This window comes from Thamnophis elegans, chromosome 3, assembly GCF_009769535.1.
Source record: "Thamnophis elegans isolate rThaEle1 chromosome 3, rThaEle1.pri, whole genome shotgun sequence".
Lineage (NCBI taxonomy): Eukaryota > Metazoa > Chordata > Lepidosauria > Squamata > Colubridae > Thamnophis > Thamnophis elegans.
Window position 1 is genome coordinate 131,040,742 of NC_045543.1, and position 22,745 is coordinate 131,063,486.

The 22,745-nt window shown below is 37.0% G+C and overlaps 1 protein-coding gene and 1 non-coding gene across 3 annotated transcripts in view; both read left to right on the forward strand.

Annotated features, from left to right (window-relative positions):
• ZFR (zinc finger RNA binding protein) overlaps positions 1-22,745 on the forward strand; it is a 43,723-nt gene continuing 20,978 nt past the window's right edge. The window contains exons 1-9 of one of the 2 annotated variants that reach the window (XM_032214716.1): positions 1-231; positions 362-446; positions 10,105-10,387; positions 11,906-12,044; positions 13,932-14,150; positions 15,559-15,806; positions 18,307-18,498; positions 18,647-18,941; positions 20,090-20,283. In XM_032214716.1, coding sequence (XP_032070607.1) covers positions 195-231; positions 362-446; positions 10,105-10,387; positions 11,906-12,044; positions 13,932-14,150; positions 15,559-15,806; positions 18,307-18,498; positions 18,647-18,941; positions 20,090-20,283 — 1,692 coding nt within the window. In that variant the 5' untranslated portion in view covers positions 1-194. The remainder of the gene's footprint in view (positions 232-361; positions 447-10,104; positions 10,388-11,905; positions 12,045-13,931; positions 14,151-15,558; positions 15,807-18,306; positions 18,499-18,646; positions 18,942-20,089; positions 20,284-22,745) is intronic. The other variant, XM_032214717.1, reaches the window with a different exon arrangement.
• LOC116506892 lies at positions 9,047-9,186 on the forward strand. The gene has a single exon (XR_004255100.1). It is a non-coding gene; the product is annotated as a small nucleolar RNA SNORA66 (small nucleolar RNA).

Below are 22,745 nucleotides of genomic sequence, written 5' to 3' on the forward strand. Positions count from 1 at the left end.
TCTCTCCTATCCCAAGCAGCGCATGCGCTGCGACGAGGCCTGGCTCCTTCACAACGCCGTTGGAACCGCGTCGGTGGATGGTGCGAACGGGTGCTCGGCGAGGCGGCTAAGCGATCGCGCGCGACGGCCAAAGACTGTGACCGATAGACCGAGACCGTTTTCACCCCCGCCGCCATTTCGGTCAGCCCGGCTCCATGATTCCCATATGCCCGGTAGTCTCTTTCACCTATGGTGAGTAACGGCTTCGGGCAAGCCGGGGGAGGGGAAGGCCGGGGGGAGGGGAACGAACGCGTCGTCTCAGGAATGGTTTCTAACGAGGTCTTTTTCGCTCCCCTCCTGCACGCCATGTCGTCGCTTGCAGTGCCCAGCCGGCTGGGGGAAGATGCCAAAATGGCCACCGGCAACTACTTCGGATTCACCCACACCGGGGCCGCCGCTCAATATAGGTAAAAAGGCGCCTCGGGTCTGTGGCGGGAGGCCTGGGGAGAGAAAGGCGGCTGACCCCGCCCCAGCCTCATGTGGGGCTGTTGGTGCTGGGCGCGCGAGAGGCCGCGCGGAAGGCGCAGGCGCCCCAGGGAAGCAGGCAGGTTGGCTGCCTCCGTCGCGCGCGACCGGTCGTCCTCGCCGGCACGTTTCGGAGCCCCCCTTCCCTCTCCCCCTCCGCCAAACTCAGGATTTGGGGACGGTTACTCACCACCCCCGCTCTCATTCAGTCGTCCCCCAGCAGGGAATGCAGCACAGCCGAGGGATGCTGTGGGGGGGACTCCCGTCGCTCAATCGCACCCCACGTCCCTGTAGCCCTTGAGCCGCTTTAATGGCGACGGGCTTCCGACCCGAAGGCGCTTTGCTCAAGTTCTCCCAAAGTGCGTTTCTTTTGAAGGTCAAGGGTCCTCGGTGCCTTTTTGGTGTCTACCTTAAATGGCTTTCCCGATTTCAACCAATCTCATAGAATAGACATTGAATTAAATTGAATTCTTCACTGGCCAAGTGTGATTGGACACACGAGGAATTTGTCTTCAATGCATAAGCTCTTAGTGTACATAAAAAGACAAGATACATTCGTCAAGAATCATAAGGTACAATTGTACATATGTTGTAGACTGACAAATAATTATTATTATACAAATTATTATTGTTGTTATTATTATTTATATATGACCCTTAATACTAGCAAGTGACTGGTGAATGATCTTAGAAATAAAAACAAATTACCACCATGAATACAAAAATTGAAATGTGCAGTCCTTGGAGCTACCACCTCAGACCATCTAGCAGTAAAACAATTGAGGAACTACAAGGAGAAAGCAACACCACCCACCCACACCAATCACAGATGGGGCGAGCTACTTTATTTAAATGCACCAAATCCTACTTGTAGTTCTGAAAATGTTATTTAGCTGGATAAGGAAACGTCTGCATGGGGGAAAAAACCAAGCTCCAAGAGCACTGAAGACTCCACAACTCAATCTTGAGCTGTGGATCTTTTTGTTCTTAACATGAAAATACACCGTATAAAATCATTGTTTCTTATAACATTCAGGAAGAATACAATACAAAACCAAAGTTCTGTACTTTGAAAGGTAGTCCATCCATGTCTGTGCTGAATTAACTTTCAACAAATTAACTGAATTCAGCCCACCCCCAAAATAACATTTTTGGTCCTATAAATTATAAAAGTTTTAAAGATATTTTGGAAAGACAGCTTTTTATTTGAAATAGTGGGACTGGAATATCATACTTTTTCTTCCATGTACATTATATATATATATACATAAGTAAGTAGTCAGTTAAAACATTTTGTACATTTATAAATATCTCCATACTTAAAGTCTTAAATCACAAAAGGAGAGGGGAGGGCTTCTTAGAAATGGGCCTTGCACCATTTTTATGAAAGCTAGGCAAGCTGATGAATGCAGCATTTATTAACTACTACTCATTTCTCTTTTTGATAACTGGCATTGTAAAATGATGGTAACAAATACTTTATTTATTTATTTATTAATCATATTTTATATAGGTGCCGATCTCATCAAAGGTCACTCTGGGTGAGGCAAAACAATCACATTATGCCTATCCTTTGGAACCTGTGGTGATTGCAGGATAATTTATTTTCCTGTTAGATTTATAATAATGGTGGCAATGTTTTACAATACAAGTGGTATTACCAAGTTCACAATGTTTCATGCTCAAAACACACGTGGTATGGTCAGAATACTAATATCAGACCAGACCAGACCATTTTAAGCTTCAGCCATTTTGAACATGAACTATTTTGTATACATTTCACAAAAACTCAAAAGAGATTGGGATTGGGATGAGAAGTATTAACTGGTATGAAGTCAGCAATCAGCTCAGTTATTGAATCAGGACTTGAAGTCAAGCCCTTCTAGTCTAATTTCTTAAGCTCTATACTACCATGTGTATAGCCACAGAATTAAAAACCTAGCCATTTCTTTTTCATATGGTTTATGCATTTTATTTATTATTTTGACTTGGCATGTGACCCAATAAACCTCACTGCATTCATTTGAAATAAACCTCAGAACTGACAACCTTCAGCATTTAGCAGATTTTTTAATCTCATGTGTAGTTTAATTCATCAGTTATTCATCAATTATTTACTTAGCTTTTCTCATTTGGTTTTTCTGAAAGATGTAGCTATATTTTGCTGCCCATATCTAAAGACATACATACATGAATATCTTTATAAAGAGTAAGATTTCATTGTTTAAATCTCATATAAACAGAGATAGGTAAAATAGAGAAGCAAAGCAGAAGATACAAAATAAGAAAAAATCTTAATTTAATTCAGTGTCATTTAAAAGCAATTAAAATAACTGAAATTTGTTAAAAATAACACATTAACATGCATAATCAGCAAAACACTTGGCATAAGTATATAGTTTCATAATAGTTATTTTAGAAAGAAAAGGGCAGTATTTTTTTCTCTCTCCATTGAGATTCACTGAATTGTATGAGCAATTGCTAAGGTGAAGCCTGAAATTGAATGACTTCTAGAGACCCAAGAAATTATAGTAACTTATATATTAAAATCTGATATACACAGTAAAAGAAAAGTATCTAAATAATATTTAACATGCAGTGTGGTGGTCAGTCTCTCTCCTGTGCTTAAGAATAGGGCGTTTTATTAGGAAACATTCTGGACCATGTAGTCAGATGAAAGTATGATTTTAAGTTATAGTTGGATAAATACAATGATAGCATTAGAAATTTCACCTTAATTCATAAAGTTTTCTTCATGTACATTTGAATATATTTTTAAATTTTGAATTTGAGGTAAATTAAAAGAATTTAATTAAAATAATTTGTAAGTTTTTTTAACTGAATGTTGACAAAACTTTACATTTTTTGTTTTATGGATTTTACAAGTATAACACTTTTACTTCTAATATAAGATTTAGAAGTAAAAGTGTTAAATAGTATTTATCAGTTGATCCTGGGAATATTTACAGTAAACATGTTTTATTTATTTATTTGCTTACTTACATTTATGTTTAGTTTACGTTTACTCCGCATGTTTTACTCCAGACTGTATGTTTTTAGCTAAAAATAATCTGAGTCTGAAAACAGCTTTTGTTCACACAGGATTGTTCATTATGCAATAAGATAATCCTTTGCTAATTAGTAATAAACAAATATGTGTTAATCTCTGTAGTAATTTCCTCTAGTTGCTTGCTGTAATTACCAACTACTATTAAAATAACTAGGAAATCAGTTGGTTAAAATAAACAAAAAGTTAATATGTTTCTATTGGTTTTATAACTGTTTTCCTGATTTATTACTCACTTAACAAAATGAAATTTATTCTTCGGTTATGATTCTTGGCTTGCTGCGAAGTGACAAACTAGAAATTTATCTTTGGATGTAAAGCTACTTGATAATTAATACTTTGGCTTAGCTGCTTCTAGTGCAGCAACTATTGAGCAATATATCTTTCTTGGCTGGTATTCATTAGTCTTAATTATGGGATATTATTGAATTCAAACTGACCAAAAATAGATCCTGGATTTTTGTTTGATTTCCTCTTTGCTTTAAAATTTGTTTTTCGTGGCCTTCTGAAAGGCTTTGGAAGAAAGGACAAAAAGGCTATGTGTTCAAAGAACATTCTGCACATGTCTTTGAATTCTGGTATTAAAATTGGAATGCTGCCTTTATTTCTGAAAAATAATATGGAAAACTTTCAATATACTTCCTTTGATTTGGTTTCTGGTTTGTATCACAGAAAAGGAAGAAAGTTCTTTAGAATTCTGTAGGAATTGGAGACTTACATTTTAAAGTACATGAATATTCTGTTCCATGTATAAGAATCCAGTGGATATTTTTTCCAATCAATAAATTAAAAATTGATTTTCAGGTTGGCAAAACTTCACAATGCATGTTTCATTTCACCCAAAATTCTTTTTCCAGTTCCATAATTATTAGAAAATTGCTATTGTTAATAGATTTTCCTTGTCATGTAATGATATGCTGACAGTTTAATCAACTCAATCCCTCGTTAGATAGTCCTTCACTTACAACCAGTCATTTAATGATTGTTCAGATTTACAATGTAATAAAGTATGTGTCATAAAACATTGCATTGACCCCTCTCCCCATTGTGGTCATGTGATCATGAACTGGGTGCTTGGCAACCTGTTTGCACTTGCAACCAGTTTCCAAGCGCCCTACAATCTTGTGATCACCATTATAGTCTTCTCTGCTAGCTTCTTCAGAAAGTCAGTGGGGAACCTGGCAAGAAAGGTTGCAAGCAGCTGCTGCCTGCTGAAGAATTTCCCCTCCTGTCCATGCATGGTGAGGTGGATTGGACATGTATGGAAAGAAACCTGTGTGCTGGGCTGGAGAAACAAAGCTTGCATCTTTGCAATTCCTGCATTATTTGTCCAACCCAGTGGACAAGTTCTCTTCCATTCACAGAAGGGAAGGGAACTTCTCGGAAGAATTGCAGAAACAGATCAGGTCCCCTGCATCAGAGCCCTGTCTCTGCATCTCCTCAAAGGAGTTCTTTGCACAAGGAGGTAAGGGAAACTCCTTCAAACAGCTGCACAAATGAAGCTTAGCTCCTGAAGATTTGAGCTTCATTTCTGCAGCCTGCTGTAGGCATTTCTTTCTGCCCGTAGGGAGGACAAAAAGAAATGCAGGCAGTTCTTTTGTTTTGTCGTTTAACAGCTGTAACTGGAAAAGCTGGAATTGTGTCTATTGAGTGAAGTTGTTATACAAGCGTCTCGCTTAACAACTGCATTGTCAAAGACTGAGATTCTGGTTCCAATTTTCATAAGTCAAGGACAGCTTGTATATTCTGAATTTTGCACTCAGTAGAAAACAATTATTTAGGGTTTTTTGTTTCTCAGATTGGTTCTAATTTGAATTTCTCAGAATTACTTAGAAACCCTAGGGGAAAAAAATAGATGACAATTCTTCATGCAATTAAAGCAGAGTAGGAATTACATTCAGTAGCGCGAGATAGGCAGCCTTCTTGGGGTAATATAAAATGGCTGCTGGAGGGAAAGAGTTTGAATGTTTGGTAGGACCCTTTCTGGGAAGAAAAAATGTTTTAAGAGCCTACTTACTCCCACACAGAACATTTCACATTATGTAACAATTCATTCTTGTGTTTTGTCTTATGCTGAAGGAAAAAGGGAAGATTCAAGGTCCTGTGATCCCACAATTGGCTTGTTTGTTTGCTTTTACATTCTTGCAGCATGGTGATACAGTGCATTAGCCATTGACACCCCAGGCTCTCGTTCCATCTCTGCTGCCCGTAGGTCGAGGGGAAAGATAATTAAACAGATTTTCAAAGACTAAGAAACATGTTAGATTTTTTTTTTAAAGTCTGTTTGGCAGCTAGATTTATTGTTGCTTTAAATTTGTTCCTGTTCCTACATTATATATAGTACTTTATTTGTCATACAAGAACTCAAAATGCAAAATTATTAGACCTCAAATAATGCAGGAAGTTAATTTAATTATTGCTGTATTCTTCCTGAATTGTGTTTAAGTAAATGAATTGTTGCTTTACTGGATTCATTGTTAAGAATTGTATTTCTATAGGTAGCTGAGGATGAAAAAAAGCACACTTTGTTGTTACTATTTGTGGATTTTCTGGGTAAAATCATATTGCTTGCAAACTATCAGTTTTCCCCTGGGTCATAGTGATTTAAGAGTAGTTTGCAATTTTTTAAAGATTAGTTTACAAGACTATGTTTAAATACAGATAGTCCTTGCTAATTGGGACCAGAAGATGTAACTGAATGTGAGACTGTCATTGAGGTTGCGGGGGGGGGGGGGACGGGGACACGCTGAATGGAGAACTGATCAGATAAAAGGGAGAAGAGTCTGCAATTGAATAATTGGTAGAGAAAGAAACTTAGAAACATCTACCTCAACTAATCCAATAGGTAAAAAGAAACAGCAGCAGATTTGTACTTTCAAGACTTGCAAGATTCTGTAATGTAGCCTTATGGCAAAGAAGAATTAGCTCATTTTGTCATGTTTCCTGCCTGATCTACTTGGGAGACTGACTGAAACGCCATTGTTAGGTGACACATCATAATTTTAAAAACCACATGACAATGCTGCTTAGCAATAGCAATTTTGGCAGTCTCCCTTAGTATTGTTAAGCAAGGACCTTGCATGATTACAACCTGCAGCTTCCTGCTGGATTCCCCATTCCCCTCACTTCTTGAAAGCCAACAAGGAAGGTCACAAATTGCCTGTTTAGGAATAAACATTTTATTTCAAACAATTGTATTCAGTGATACAGTGATATATTTCTAACTGCTAATAGCAATTTAAGGCATCTTCTGTATAGCAATCTGCAAATAACTTGGCCCCATGCCATGCCTTAAAGTAACTACCAGTAACTAGAATTGAACCTAGAGGCATATTTGTAGCCACCATAAGATACAGAACTATTAGGAACACTTGTGAATCAGTTAATCAAATGCTGCAGTTGCCTTGCATATCTTAACTTAAAAGACAGAATATATAAATAGCCTATAATTTTATTAAATAATTTTGTCCCTTTGTTTTTTGGAAAGATATTTTAAAAACGAAAACAAACTAAATCTTTATATTTCAATGTAGGTTTTGTACAAAGACAGTAAGTCTCTGCAGTTTTCATAATTCATAAATTTCATCAGAATACAGTTGGTCCTCATTTAGCTGCTTTCTCATATAGCAACAATTCACAATTATGATAGTGATGGAAATATAACTTTGCAACCAACAAAGGTCATTTACAACTTTCATAGGCCTACATAGCAAGCAAAATAACTTTGCGACCAATCATTTACGATTTTCATAGGTTTCTAAAGCAAAGGAAAGCTAATTATTAAGCACAGGCATGGTTTCATTTAGCAACCATTTCACTTTATGATCAGGTTTCTGGTCCCAGTTGTGGTATCTAAACAAGAGCTACCTCTAATAATCTGAGAAACAGGTCTGTAGAAAGTAAAGTTTAATTAGAATTCCGCTTTTATCTAGAGAGCACAATTACTTCGAATAATCAAGAGAATAAAATTGTAGTTGTAGTTGTAGTTGAGTTTATTTATAGGCTGCCCTTTTCCCTGAGGGGACTCAGGGCGGCTAACAACTTGTATGGGAGGGGAAGACATACAATAACATAAAAACACAATGTATAATTAAAATCAAGCAACATTCATACAACATTCGGGTGGGGGCGGATTATGGTCTTTACCCCCAGGCCTGGCGGGATAGCCAGATCTTGAGGGCTGTGCGGAAGGTCTGAAGGGTGGTGAGGGTACGAATCTCCATGGGGAGATCGTTCCAGAGGGTCGGAGCTGCTACTGAAAAGGCTCTCCTCCGCGTAGTTGCCAGCCGGCACTGGCTGGCAGATGGCACTCGGAGGAGGCCTAATCTGTGAGATCTTATGGGTCGAGAGGAGGTGATTGGCAGGAGGCAGTCTCCCAAGTACGCAGATCCACTACCATGAAGGGCTTTGTAGGTAGTAAGAAGCACCTTGAAGCGCACACGGAGATCAACAGGTAGCCAGTGCAGCTCGCGGAGGATAGGTGTTATGTGGGTGAACCGAGGTGCACCCACAATCACTCGCGTGGCCGCATTCTGGACTAGCTGAAGCCGCCGGATGCTCTTCAAGGGCTGCCCCATGTAGAGCACGTTGCAGTATTCCAGCCTAGAGGTCACGCGGGCGCGAGTGACTGTTGTGAGAGCCTCCCGATTCAGGTAGGGTCGCAACTGGCGCACCAGGCGAACCTGGGCAAATGCCCCCCTGGTCACAGCCGACAGGTGGTAATCAAAGGTCAGCTGTGGGTCCAGGAGGACTCCCAAGTTGCGAACCCTGTCTGAGGGGTGTAAAATTTGACCCCCCAGCCTGAGCGATGGAACACTAACCAAATTTTTGGGAGGAAAACACAACAGCCACTCGGTCTTTTCTGGGTTGAGTACAAGCTTGTTAGCCCTCATCCAGTCCCTAACAGCTTCAAGTCCCTGGTTCATCACGTCCACCGCTTCATTGAGTTGGCACGGGGCGGACAGATACAGCTGCGTATCGTCCGCATATTGGTGGTATCTTATCCCGTGCCTCCGAATGATCTCGCCCAGCGGTTTCATGTAGATGTTAAATAGTACGGGGGACAGGACCGACCCCTGCGGCACCCCATATGTTAGGGGCCTCATGGGAAGAAAATAATTCCCTTTTGTCAGTGCTTCTGTCAATTTAGACATGTTGCAGGTACAGAGAAAAATATCAACTTTCTTAACAAACTGAGCCCATGTAATATTTGCCTTTACTTATTTATACAGTTTATAGGCTGCCCAACAGCTCTAATACTTTAATACAAAAGTACAGAAGCAGAGTTGTTTGGAATGGGTAGCCGTAATAATTTAATAAAATGAATAATTAAATAAAAACATTTCTTACACATAAATAGCTCATGGCCAATATATATCATGGTAGAAAATCAGGAAGATAAAGCATAAGTGAAATAGCGAATTCTAAATAGTAGTTCTGGTAAAGACTCTTAGAGTTTTAAGAATTTCAAAGATCTTGCAAATTCGATCACTGGCTCTGCATGATGTTGCAGAAGCAAGGGGAACAGATTTGCTAAAACAAAAATGGTAACAGAACCATACCTGCCTTAGAGAAAAAAACAGTACTAAGGCTACTCATTCTGTGCTATAACAAAACTTATTTTTACTAACTAAAACGCTGCAAACATTCTCTTACTGAACTTCTTTGGGTATTATACATGTTATGCTTAAATACTGTAAAAGGAATATAAAGATATTCTGTGAAGGAGCACTAGGTGATTCAGCATAATGACTTACTGTATTTTGTGTTTGGTCAGGATCTTTGTACACATTTTTTCTAATGTGACATAGATTGAGATTTAAAGATTAAATGAATTTATATTGTATAGTTCTTGCAAATCTGCTATTCAGAGTTGCCAAGTTTGTTGAGAGGGAAATAAATAAAGAGCAGGTTCCTATGTGCAGGATTATTTATTGTATATTTATTATTTATTAGATGTAGATTCTGAAATAACCTGATGGCTTACATAGTTAAAATGAATTAATTGCAAAACTGCATGAATTTCATGTTTCCTGAAATATGTGTCCCTTTCAGCTGTATGATTCTGTGAGGTTTGTCCATTGTATCTCATTCAGTCCTTTCGGAAAGCTGCATTCTTCAATCTAAAAAAAGAAAATTATGAATTTGATGTTATCAGTGTATAATATGAATTTATTATATGTGACTGCTTTTTAGAGGCTATAAAATTAGGCCTTATTAAAAATAACATTTAATTTATGTGAGTTTTACCTGATAAATTGAACCTTTAGAACTTTTGCTCCCCGAATTCAATTCTCTGAAGCTAATTTTAAAAGATAACTAGGAATCAGTTCCTTTGCTAGATGCACTTTCATTAATGGATGCTCATGATATCACTTAATACGTACTTTATTAGGTACAATAGATCCATAATACTGAATTTTTAATTTAACCTTTCTCAGATTTACTTAGACTTGAATAATTTAAGAGCATATTTGCTGGGTATTAAGTTTCATTACTACACAGTGATACTTCTTGGCCTATTCCTATTACAGCCAACAGCCGGCTTCAGGTGTAGCTTACTCCCATCCAACTACAGTTGCAAGCTACACTGTTCATCAGGCTCCTGTTGCTGCCCACACAGTTACTGCAGCCTATGCCCCAGCAGCAGCAACAGTTGCAGTAGCCAGGCCTGCTCCAGTGGCTGTTGCAGCTGCTGCAACAGCTGCAGCCTATGGAGGATACCCTACAGCACATACAGCAACTGATTATGGTTACACACAGAGACAGCAGGAAGCACCTCCACCGCCTCCACCAGTCACTACACAGAATTACCAGGTAAATATATATATATATGGCTAAAGTATCATTCACTAATGGTGCAGTTCAATTTTTTGTTTAACCACAATTTATTGAATAACTAAGAATTTACTTGATTTGGCTTTCATGCTGGTATCTGTTTGGGGCAGTATTTGGCTTTAGGGTTTAGTGGCCATGGCCTAGACAACAGATTTCCTGATGTTTTACCAGCAACTACGGCTGCAATCATTACAAGCAAGATGGTCTATTATGCAGACCCTAAGCTTTTGAAGTAGGAATTGATTGGACTTCTATCTTTATAGCCAGCTGTCCTGACTTCTGATTGATCTTTAGCCAAGTTGATTTCTGATTGGTGTAAATTGGTGAGGACTGGTGTTTCCCCTAGAAATGTCAGGAAATCTGTTCTCTAGATCACAGTCACTAAACTATGAAGTCCAACACTGCATAACCAAGAATTGTATTTATACTACATATTAAACTATAGTACTATATTTTATAATTTCAGCAGGGTAAATTCATAAAATATACAAAGCCCAAACAGTTCTCAGCTTCAGATCTTTTTTATTTCAATGGTTAAATATGTAATATAGATATGCCTGGGAATTTGCATATAGTACATTTCTAATAAGTAACTGGAAAGCATAAACCTCAGAATATCTTTTTTGAGCATATATACTTTACAGGAGAGAAAAGCTGAATTATATATCTATACAAATTTTGTAGGTCACTTATTCTCATTTTGGCTATTGCTGAGATTTTTAAATATTTTTTGTAGTTTTGGTCTAGTATTACCCTTATTTCTGTTCAATATTTATTGAAGTTCTAGCTACCGCAAGTTCATGTATTCAGAAAAATTATAATTTTGGGGAAATGACTTTTTACAGAGTATACATAATTCTCAAAAGGTTTGATCATATCCTTCAAAACTTTAAACAATTATTTCAATTTGTAGCTTAAAATATTGAAGGATTGAGTATTAAGCAGTCTTAATGGGAATTAATGTTGAAGGTTTTTAATAATGCAGTGAAGTATATCATTACCAGATCTTGAACTCAGTCTTAAATTTACCTTGTCTAATATTTTCAGGAAATGTATACTTTCCCAAAAGTTCTGATCCTTTACTGCATAATCAACATTGATTAAAATAATTAAAATGATTCAGTAGTAATCCGTGGCTTAAATCCTATGATAATTAATGTAATTTAAATTTTATACAAGGACATTTTATCCTTCCCTCTGCGTAATCCTCAAACTATTTAAAAGGCAATGGTTTACTTCTGTTTTTAAAAGCATAAAATTGGTTTGGAAAATAGTTGAAAGAGGAGAAGTAACCAAATTTAGTCTTGGATTCTAAGTTCATTCCAAAAGGGAAAACTTCCTGTTTTAAGAATTTTTAGGAGAGTTTCACAAACCTTAGAAGAGTTTTTTTAGGAAGCACATGAGCTTCCAAATGTAAATTCCATTATGGCAGTAAATTTACCTTACAAATGAAATCCACATACAGGGTCTTCATTTTTCCCCCATATATTTCTTTAGGACTCCTATTCCTATGTTAGATCTACTGCTCCAGCTGTAGCTTATGACAGCAAGCAATATTATCAGCAGCCAACTGCAACTGCAGTGGCAGCTGCTGCCCAACCACAGCCTTCTGTGGCTGAATCATACTATCAAACAGGTGAGTTGCAAATCCTTTTGTTTTTATCTTATAATTTTAGATTCTAAAAACCATATAGTAGTTTATTGCAAGGATTTGGGACTGAGTCTAATTCCTTCCTTAACCTACTTGGGCACAAGTCTGGGATTAAGACACCTGTGAAGCCTTTGTCATTTTTTTAAAAATATTATATTGTTGGCTTTTCTGGGTAGTTATGCTTTGTTTTGTTATATTTTTAACTGTTTTAATTATATATTTGATATTTTGTAAGCACATGGAAGTTTTTGGGAATTGGGTAGCGTTAACAAATGTGATAAATAGAATAGCACTTAGACTTCAGAGTGCTTTACAGCCTTCCCTAAGCAGTTTACAGAGTCAGCATATTGTCCCCAACTATCTGGGTTCTCATTTTACCAACTTAGAAGGATGGAATGCTGAGTCAGTCTTGAACTGCTGAGAATCAAACTGTGGGCAGTCAACAGAATTAGCATGCAATACTGCATTCTAACCACTGCACCTTCATCTCTCTAATAATACTCGTTTTAGTAATTCAGTTATTACTTCATTTATTTCTTCACCTTGTATAGCCATATAACTCATGATGACTCTGAACCATGTACAAACAAAATAAAAACAATCACTAAAAGTACATGTCAAAGGAGCAATACAAATTAGCAGTCAGTAAACAGCGTTCCATGTGCCTTTGGTGTTTAGTCATGCCGGCCACATGACCGCAGAGACGTCTTCAGACAGGGCTGATTCTTCCATTTTGAAACAGAGATGGGCACCGCCCCCTAGAGTCAGGAATGACTAGCACATATGTGCGAGGGGAACCTTTATCTAATCAGTATACTATCCTCCTTCTTTAGAAGTATGCTTACTTCACATTCTCTTAGGGCCCAAGTGAGCAGCCGGATTTTAAGAATTTTACAAAAGGCCAGTAGGGTCAGCCTCATCTAAACCTCAGGGATAAGCTGTTCCACCAGGTGGGAACTATGAAGGAGTAAGGACACTTCCTGAATCCCATCAGATGACATTGCTTGGTAGAAGCAACCAAGAGGATATCAGCACTGTTGTATCTGGTGGTTTCATTTTCCATAGTGCTGAAAGATGTGTTGTGGCTGAAATGGCAGCAGTCACATTACAGTTACATTAGCATTTTAAAAAATATAAATATTCTCAGAACCAAAGTAATAATTTATACCTTCCTCATTCGTAGAAAGAGCACAGTCCTAGACCACTTTTTACTACTTTTAAATTTCCATATATCAAGAAAGCTTGTAACTTCCTTAAGCAGAGCGCATACCCAGAAAAGTTATTCATAATGTTTTTGGGATGAATAGTTAGCAGTCTCTTAATTGACACCTGAGTGAATTTAAAATACGCTGTGACCAAAGTACTTCATTCAGTCTTTTTTTTAGAAGATCAGTTCATTAATGTAGTGCTATGCTGATAATTGTCAGCAGGTTTCAAGTTTATTAATATAACTAGTATGTCACCCTAACCTTAAATCAGTATAATCAATCAAATTATATGCCTTGCTAAACAAAAGATGTTTAAGTAAGGTATATTAAAAAGTACTAGTTACAAACTTTATATTCTCTTAGACATTTTGCGATCTGATTGACAAGTACAATAAAATCTTCAGCCACATAAACTTTTAAACTACAGGACATCGGCCTTTTTCTGCAATTGTGTCTGTGCTACTTTGTAGCGGTGGATTTCTTTTTCTGAAAGGTGTGCTAAATGTTATAAAATACATATTTATGGAACCTAAAGATATAATAAGATTTGTACTCTTATTTTTATTTTAGTTATAAGATAAAAAAGGAAATTGCTTTTTAATATTACAGCTTGGAGAATTCTTGATTTTAACTACTTTTTTTTTTTTTTTTTGCTCTTATCTAGCTCCTAAGGCTGGTTACAGCCAAGGAGCTACTCAGTACACTCAAGCCCAGCAAACTCGACAGGTAACAGCCATAAAACCAGCCACTCCAAGTCCAGCTACTACTACGTTCTCTATATATCCGGTATCTTCCACTGTGCAACCAGTTGCTGCTGCAGCGACTGTGGTTCCCTCATATACCCAAAGTGCCACGTATAGTACAACAGCAGTTACATATTCCGGTGAGTAATGCCTAAACAGGACAGGTGTATAAAATGGAGAAGTCAAAGCTATAAAATGTTGCAATGACATATTTGAGTTTTGTAGAAAAACTAGATTTTACATTCAAATTACGTTGGAATGTTTATATGGTGTGCAGATTAATTCTGTGCCTATTTACTAAGAAGCGAGTTGGATTGTGTCAGGACCTTCCTTGAGATAATTATGGGATTGCAGCTTTTAGATTAGTTTTGGCCCTGATATGACTTGGTAAAAACAAGAAGCCAAATTCAGATTGGCTTATCTTAATCCATAGCAGATATGACATGCGTACCTATTAAAAGTTATAGTGGTACACATAATGATGAAAAATGTCTTATTATTTTAGAAATCATCAGAACCATGCAAATTAAATTATTTCTTTAAATGGCCAATTAACTCATATAGCACTTAGCACTTAGACTTACATACCTCTTCACAGTGCTTTTACAGCCCTCTGTAGTTTACAGCAGTTTACAGAGTCAGCATATTGCCCCCAACAATCTGGGTCCTCATTTTACCCATCTCAGAAAGATGGAAGGCTGAGTCAATCTTGAGCCTGATGAGATTTGATCTGCCAAACTTCTGGCATCCAGTGATCAGCAGAAGTAACTTGCAGTACTTGCACTCTTACCATTTTACCAACTCTTATCTAAAAATCTAAATATTATTTAGATTTCATTGTAAATACAATAGAGAGATGGGCTTTGTGGAATTATTTGGTACTGTCGTGGTTCCTGAACGAAATAGTACTGGAAAGAGGATAAGAGGAGGTTAATACATGGATGGAACAGAAAAATCTTGAATCCTTCAGCGATACCCCTTTCATATCTCAGAGCATAAGTAAATTGTCTAGTTGTGTAGATTCAGCTCAGTTTTCTCAGAAATGTCTGCAGATTTTCCAGAAATTAAGTCTATATATTTGGAAGATGTATTAATAGATCTTAAAAATTGCATGTCACTATGAAATTAAACTTCATTGTAGCAATGTTTCCCCCACCCCCTGAAATGAGGTTCCCCCAGAAACCTCATTGGTTCCCACCCTGCTATTTGAAGAGCCTTGAAGATGTGGCTCTTCATCCAGGGAGAGTAAAATACATTTTGTGTCTTTCCTGATCAGTCTGTCATTCTCACCATCTTTTACTTTTTATGTATTAGTTATTCCCCTTGCCTTAGTTGCTATGAGTGACCCAAGGTCATTGAAAGTCATGTGGCTTACAAATTTTGATAAGTAAATTACCAACTTTTTGTGTACTATATTAATGTTGAAACATTCTTTTAAAGATGAAAACTTTCTTAACAAATGCTATGTTCATGCTGAAACCCTCCTTAAAAGATTAATTGTGGGTTGTGTCCCACATAAATGTGACCTGAAATTTTTGTTGTTTAAAGGTACATCTTACTCGGGTTATGAAGCTGCAGTGTATTCAGCTGCATCATCTTACTATCAACAGCAGCAGCAACAGCAAAAACAAGTGGCGGCGGCAGCAGCTGCTGCAGCTGCAACAGCTGCCTGGACAGGAACCACCTTTACTAAAAAGGCACCATTCCAAAATAAACAATTGAAACCAAAACAGCCTCCCAAACCACCACAGATCCACTATTGTGATGTTTGTAAGATCAGCTGTGCTGGACCACAGGTATCAGTAAAAAAAAATTCATTGAACTTTAAATGAAACTATATCCATATTGGAAGAATTCAAGAAGGTTTAAGAAGTTACAGTTTTAAGGGGTCTTTCAGTTGCAATAAATTACGATTTTTCTCTTTAGCACAAATAGTAATTGTATTCAAGGCATGTTATATTCAAATCTGAAAAACTTCATCAGGCTTGCTGCATCTACACCATGGGACTTATTGAGATACAGAACACAATGCGCACTATTCTGGAATGCTTTTGTTTAAGTAGAATCTGTTATTAAAACTTAGATTAAGCTCCGATTTCATTGCAGGATGAAATCTGCAATGTACTGCAGAAAGGACTGCAGGATTATAGTTTTGATGGGTTCCCAGACACTGTATTTTGATCAAAGCAGCTTCTCTAGTTTATATTTCAAAACTGAAGGAAGCAAGAGAAATAAACTGTCCAAAGTTGTGTTCTTTATAGCAGATGCCAGTCTAAATTGTATTGAATTTCTTGCTGGATATTGCAATGAGGGCATAACTTTAAAAAAAACCCTGAAGAATGCAGTCCCTTGTAATCACAGGCTTGTTTAAACAGGAACCTGCTTAAAGAGGCATTGGAGAACATCTAATGGAAACAAATTAAGAGAAAGGACTTATAAGTAATGCATAGGAAACCTGAGCATAAATGGTCATACATATCCTGCATCATGCTTTCCATTGTCCTTTTTTCCGCTAGAGATCAAAAATACAAGGGAAACTTCCACATACAGCATGTGCTCCAAATTATCTACATGCAATCTACAAAGAAATATTAAGATTTCTACCAGTTGTCTTTGAAATTGCCCAGAACAACAAAATGTTATGACATGCATCAAGATTATATGGAAATGTTATACTGCCTGGCATCTGTATCCGTTAATTGCAAGATAATTGCTTCCACAAATAAATAAATAAATATAATTTGGTTCCTTCAAAATTAATTTCATGTCCTGTTGCTTTAAGGTGCTGGAAAAGGGAGGAAGTTTTTTTCTTTTTTTCTGACTCTGTTCTTGTGTTCTACAATGCATGCATTTATTCTCCTATTAGTTTGTCCAATGTATGTGGGATGGCAGATTTTGCATGGTATTTTGTAGACTCCTTGGTTTTCTAGCTCCCTTTTCCAGCACTTAAAGCAGGGGTAGTCAACCTTTTTATACCTACCGCCCACTTTTGTATCTCTGTTAGTAGTAAAATTTTCTAACCACCCACCGGTTCCACAGTAATGGTGATTTATAAAGTAGGGAAGTCAATTAAATTAAAAAAAGGAAAGGGCTTCAGTATCGGACAAAACCCCTACCGCCCACCATGAAAGCTGGAATGCCCACAAGTGGGCGGTAGGGACCAGGTTGACTACCGCTGCCTTAAAGCAACAGGACATGAAATTAATTTTGAAGGAACCAGGTTAATCTCCAAAACTGAACACTTCAACAAGAGAATAATTATGGAAGCTATTGAAATAGAAAAACACCCACACAACATGAATAAACGTGATCTATCTACTGATAAGCTTTCCCTTCCTAGAAAAGGAGGGCCATCTGAAGCCACCTGCAGACTTTACAATATCTTGTGTTCCTAATCAACAGATAGAAAAACTGTTCCATATCATTTGGGGAGGATGTAATTTTGGTCAGAGATTTTCTTTCCATAGACCTGAAGTCAGTCTGTATTCAGTGATGCTAATTGAATGGGTGCTTTCTAGTGGCACTATTCTGGTATATATCACCGTCAGATGCCCTCTTCCACAATAAGAAAATGAAAGACTGGAATTTTCATGACAGTGCTTTTTTTATAATAGACAATTCATGCAAAGTAGGTGTAGGAATCTTTCGGACTTCTCAAGAAGCATCTGTGTGTGTGTGTGTGTGTAATTTCCATTCAGTCATGTCTGATTCTCGCACAAACCCCTAAAGTTTTTTCTTGGCAAGGTTTTTCAGAAGTGCTTTATCCTTGCCTCCTTCCTAGAACTGGGAGGAAATGACTGGCCCAAGGTCACCCAGTTGGCTTTGTGCTTAAGATGGAACTAGAGCTTACAGTTGCACGGTTTCTAACCTATTGCTTTGCTACATCAAACTGGCTTTTGTGTCTATGTATATAGCTATACAAAAATATGAGTAATGTTTTACTACATTCAAATAAAGGCTATTAAGAGTCAAATTTTGTCATTCTGAAGGTTAGGATTGGCACATTCTCACAATAACAAATGCTAATGTTGCCAGCTTAAGTGATTGGGTGGGGTTACATGCTATAAAATGTAAATCCCTGCTATTAAATTTTCTATACTGCTAAGCTAAACTGTCTAATGAAATTACATGAACAATAATTCTTTTTAGAACATTTCAGCAAGTTTGGACATTAAAAGTCTCAACATAATAATACAAATTCTGTACCCTTTCAAACTTAAGAATTACCTTATTTTGTTTACATAAAACTTGAAATAATATAACAAATGAACTAATCTCTTTTGTTTTATATTTTAGACTTATAAAGAACATTTGGAGGGTCAGAAGCATAAAAAGAAGGAAGCAGCATTGAAAGTATCGCAGAACACCACCAGTAACAGTGCTTCTTCCCGTGGGACTCAGAACCAGTTGCGTTGTGAGCTCTGTGATGTGTCCTGCACAGGAGCTGATGCTTATGCTGCTCATATTCGTGGAGCTAAACACCAAAAAGTAGGCCTTTCCCCTTCTTAATTTTTTTTATAGACTTTAAAGTCAACTTTATAAACATTTAGCAATATAAGTCCATTCTATAAGCAATGCATGTTTTATCAATTTTGTTATATTTTGTTATATTAACTATTTTTATTAATGGTTCCAGGTGGTTAAGCTGCATACTAAACTTGGCAAACCCATTCCTTCAACTGAACCAAATGTTGTCACCCAGGCTACATCAGCAACATCGTCTTCTAAGCCAGCATCTGTATCTTCAAATATCGCAACTAGCAGCAACACTGTGAATTCTTCTGTAACATCTTTGGCAGTGAAAATTCTTACTCCTTCTGCCAATGTACTACTTAGTACAACATCAAACAGCAAATCTACAATTGTTCCAACTAACATTGCTGTAAAAAAGATATCTACACCCAAAATTAACTTTGTTGGCAAGTATAGAGGTCTTTATTGTTAAATTTATAAAAAAAATATTAACACTATGTATTCATTTATATGTAACTATAAAAATTGCAGTACATTTTATATGAGAGCCAATTTGGTATTGGGGGGAGTTAAGGTAGCAGGCTAGAAACTGGGAGATCATGAGTTCTAGTCCCGCCTTGAGCATAAACCATCTGGGTGACCTGACTTTCTCTCAGTCTTAGGAAGGAGGCGATGATAAACCACTTCTGAAAAATCATGAAGGGACTTATCCGGGCAGTCTTTGAGAATTGGACATGATTGAATAGGCAGTCAGATCATTTATTTTTTTAACTGATGGTGATGATTTTTAAATAAGGTTCTTTAATTGGACTGATATTTTCCATTCATACCTTTTCCAGAAATCTTGATAATTTTCAAAATTGCTAATTAAGTGTTGAAATGTTAATTACATGCCAGATGTAATAGCCTTAGAAGTTGACCTTTCTAAGGCTTCTTAAAATGTCTTGGCTATGTAGGAGTCTCAGCTTTAAATTTACTTTTTAAATTCTACAGTCTTGTTTAGAATTTGTAATTAGCAATGGAATTAAAAATCACTTGGTCCTCTCTATAACTGCTCTCTTTGAGGCTTGACCCAGCCTTTACATCTCTGCAGTGAGCTCTCCAGGGTCCTGATACAACCTTGTAGAACTGTTTGGAGTTTAATTATTCATCTACATCTCTTATTTGTAGATTTCCCCAAAATTTCACAGCCAATATGGCTATTGCTGAGAATTTTATAAAGTTATACATTTGGAGGGCACCAAGTTCCAGAAGGCTATTCAATCTATAGAAACTGATGAGAACTGTGTTGTAATCTTCAGCCAGGAAAAGAGATTCCAGAGTCATAGCTTTCCATGTGTGTCATTTGGGCAGCAGATTTTCAGCAGTTGACATAGATATAAATGATGTTTGGACAACTCTTTTATTTGATTATTGTGTTTTTTAAAATATCTGGATTAATAATCTCCAAATAATTTGCAATAAATATATAAAAACACAAAACTAGTTAAGAATGAATAATCAGAATGTAAGTTTCTATGTTGCAGGGCAACTCAAACAAAGAAGCACTATGGGAAGGATTATTGTAGGCAATGGTCATTTTCCTTTTATACTATTTTATTATTAGGTGGCAATAAATTACAGACAACAGGAAGCAAAGCGGATGAAATGAAAGCTGTAGAAAATATCAAGACTACCCCTATTGCCACAGTACAAATGCAGGAAACTAAACCAGATCCCTCTGCTGAACCCGTAACTTCTACAGCTCTTGCTGCTTTGCAAAGTGAGGTCCAACCTGTTGGTCATGACTATGTAGAAGAGGTAATATTGTGAAAACTAAATCCAGATATATCACATAGCGTAAGCTAAATAAAGGCACATTAGCTAGCATAAATGTGTTAAAATTTGCAGAATTGAAATTACAGAATCATAGTATTTAAAGCTGAGCTATTATTGATGGTTACTTAAATTTCACCTTATTTGAATCTAGTTTCATAAAAATTAGTTGCAATGCTGTTTGGCATTTGAGAAAAGAATTCTTATCTTAGCAATTAGATTGTTTAAGATATGGAGCATTCTTCAAAATTGAATAATCAGAATTCATATGCAAGGCAACATATATTGGTATACTGTGTTTCCCCCCAAATATGACCCACCCCAAAAAGAAGCCCTATCGTGTTTTTAAACACATGTGCTAAAATTAAGTCCTATCCCCAAAATAGCTCTAATTGAGATCCCAGGGTGCAGGGTGGGGTGAGGCACACAGGTGGAGCTGCCCTATTTACCAGGCCTCGCACACCGCGACACTTGCCTCGCCTTGCAGGCCCACTTCTACAGCCACTTGCCGTCGCTTGCATGTGTTGCCCCCACCCTCCATTTTGCTGCTGGGCTTCCGAAAAGCCCTATGAAACCAAGAAACGAGATCTGAATTGACACTCGTGTCACCCCCGGGCTTCGTTTTGCTGTCAAAGGCTTCCAGAAAGCCCTTTGCAGCTGATAACAGAGCTCTGGTTCGATCCAGAGCTCTTTTATTGACTACAGATGCCTTCCGGAAAGCCTCTGAAAGCGAAATGGAATCCAGTGGGTACTGGGCGTGTCAATCTGGAGCCTGTTTCTCAGCTGCAGAGAGCTTTCTGAAGGCTCCGATAGCGAAATGGAGGCCGTGGACAATGCGTGCAAGTGGCAGCAAGCAACCGCAAAAGAAGTGGGCCGGCAGTGGGCTCCTGGGTGAGGCTGTTGCTGCCACTGTCACTGCCACAAGGTAAGTCAGTAATAGACACCACCACCACCCCTGAAAAGAAGCCCTATTCGTTTTTTGGGGGGGGGTGTTAAAAGAAAATAAGGCGGGGTCTGTATATACTGAAATGTAGAGTTTAACTTTTGAAATTGAAAAATGGTGCAATGTTAGATAGTCTAGTAATAAATACTTGTTCTTAAATTGTACCGTGTAGATACAGTAATGTTTTCATATCGTTTACATTTGTGGTAATAGTTGCATTTTACATTAATGTGTGAGAAATAGTCCTGTGCTGGATTTGTATCTTACTGTAATTGAATAGTAACATTAAAAGAGGAGAAAGAAACTAGTTTGCCATTTAGGTTTTCTAAATAACTCTGCCCTCATTTCAAAGTTGTATTGGCAGAAATGGGTTAACATGAATTATTGTGCCTCTGTTGTTAGGAACAAAAAAAAATACAACTGAATTGTGTTATTTCTATATATTTTTTAAGTAAAAAAAATATTTTTTTAATTTTTTTTTTCTCAAAACAAACAACACATAAAATCTTCCTTCTTTACATACTGTAGAAAGTGTATCGGTTACAAAAGGCTTTCGTGCATCCCTTCCACAGTCATCAAGCATAATTCATATTAACTCAACTATTTTAACTCAGATATTTATACATGTTACCCTTATACCTCCATTTTTATTGGACTATAATTATTTAAACGTCCTTCATCATAAAATATACCAAGATTTAATACATAACCACATACTGGCATTTCATTTACTATTTCTAAAATCCTCCAATAACACTGAATCCTTATGTCCTATTCTAGCCAAACATTCATAATATTTAATAACAAACTTTTCTAATAATCCTTTCCAAATCACTGTTTGCAATTTTCATCCAGTTTCCTTATATTGTACCCATACATATATATAGGTTGTCATCATTATCCCACCTTTATTTGACTATATCCTGTATCATAACATTTTCCCCCTAATAATCAAAACTTAACTGTATCTATCTTAGTTCTTTTTTTATTAACCTTTGTATATAATCCAAAAGGATTTCTAATCTTCCTTTCATGGGTACCATTCAATATTCATATCCAATTATTACTTATCATAACACACATTGTATACATTATTATCGTTATCAATTATTTATTTAACTATATCTATTATCACTAGATTTCACTAAGTTTAACTAGTTTTAAGTTATATTCTTCCATCTATCAACCTGTATCTTTCCAATAACAAAACAATCTCATATCTTCTGCCATTTGTAGTACCAATCCTCTAATCATCTTCTTGATCAGCTTTGTATGGACTTCTCTTAGCAACTCCTTGCTTATAATATCTCTCATATAATCTTGATGCCCTCTTTCTGTTTCCTTATTCAGTTTGTCTTTGATTGTCAGCAGTTATTAATACTTTTGCTAATGGAATTTCTTTCTTTTAAGTCCATAGGTTCTTTAATTTTATCTTCTTCTATATCTGGACCTTTGAAATAAATTTCCTCTCCATTTAATTCCTCTTTCTGTATTCCATTCTTTC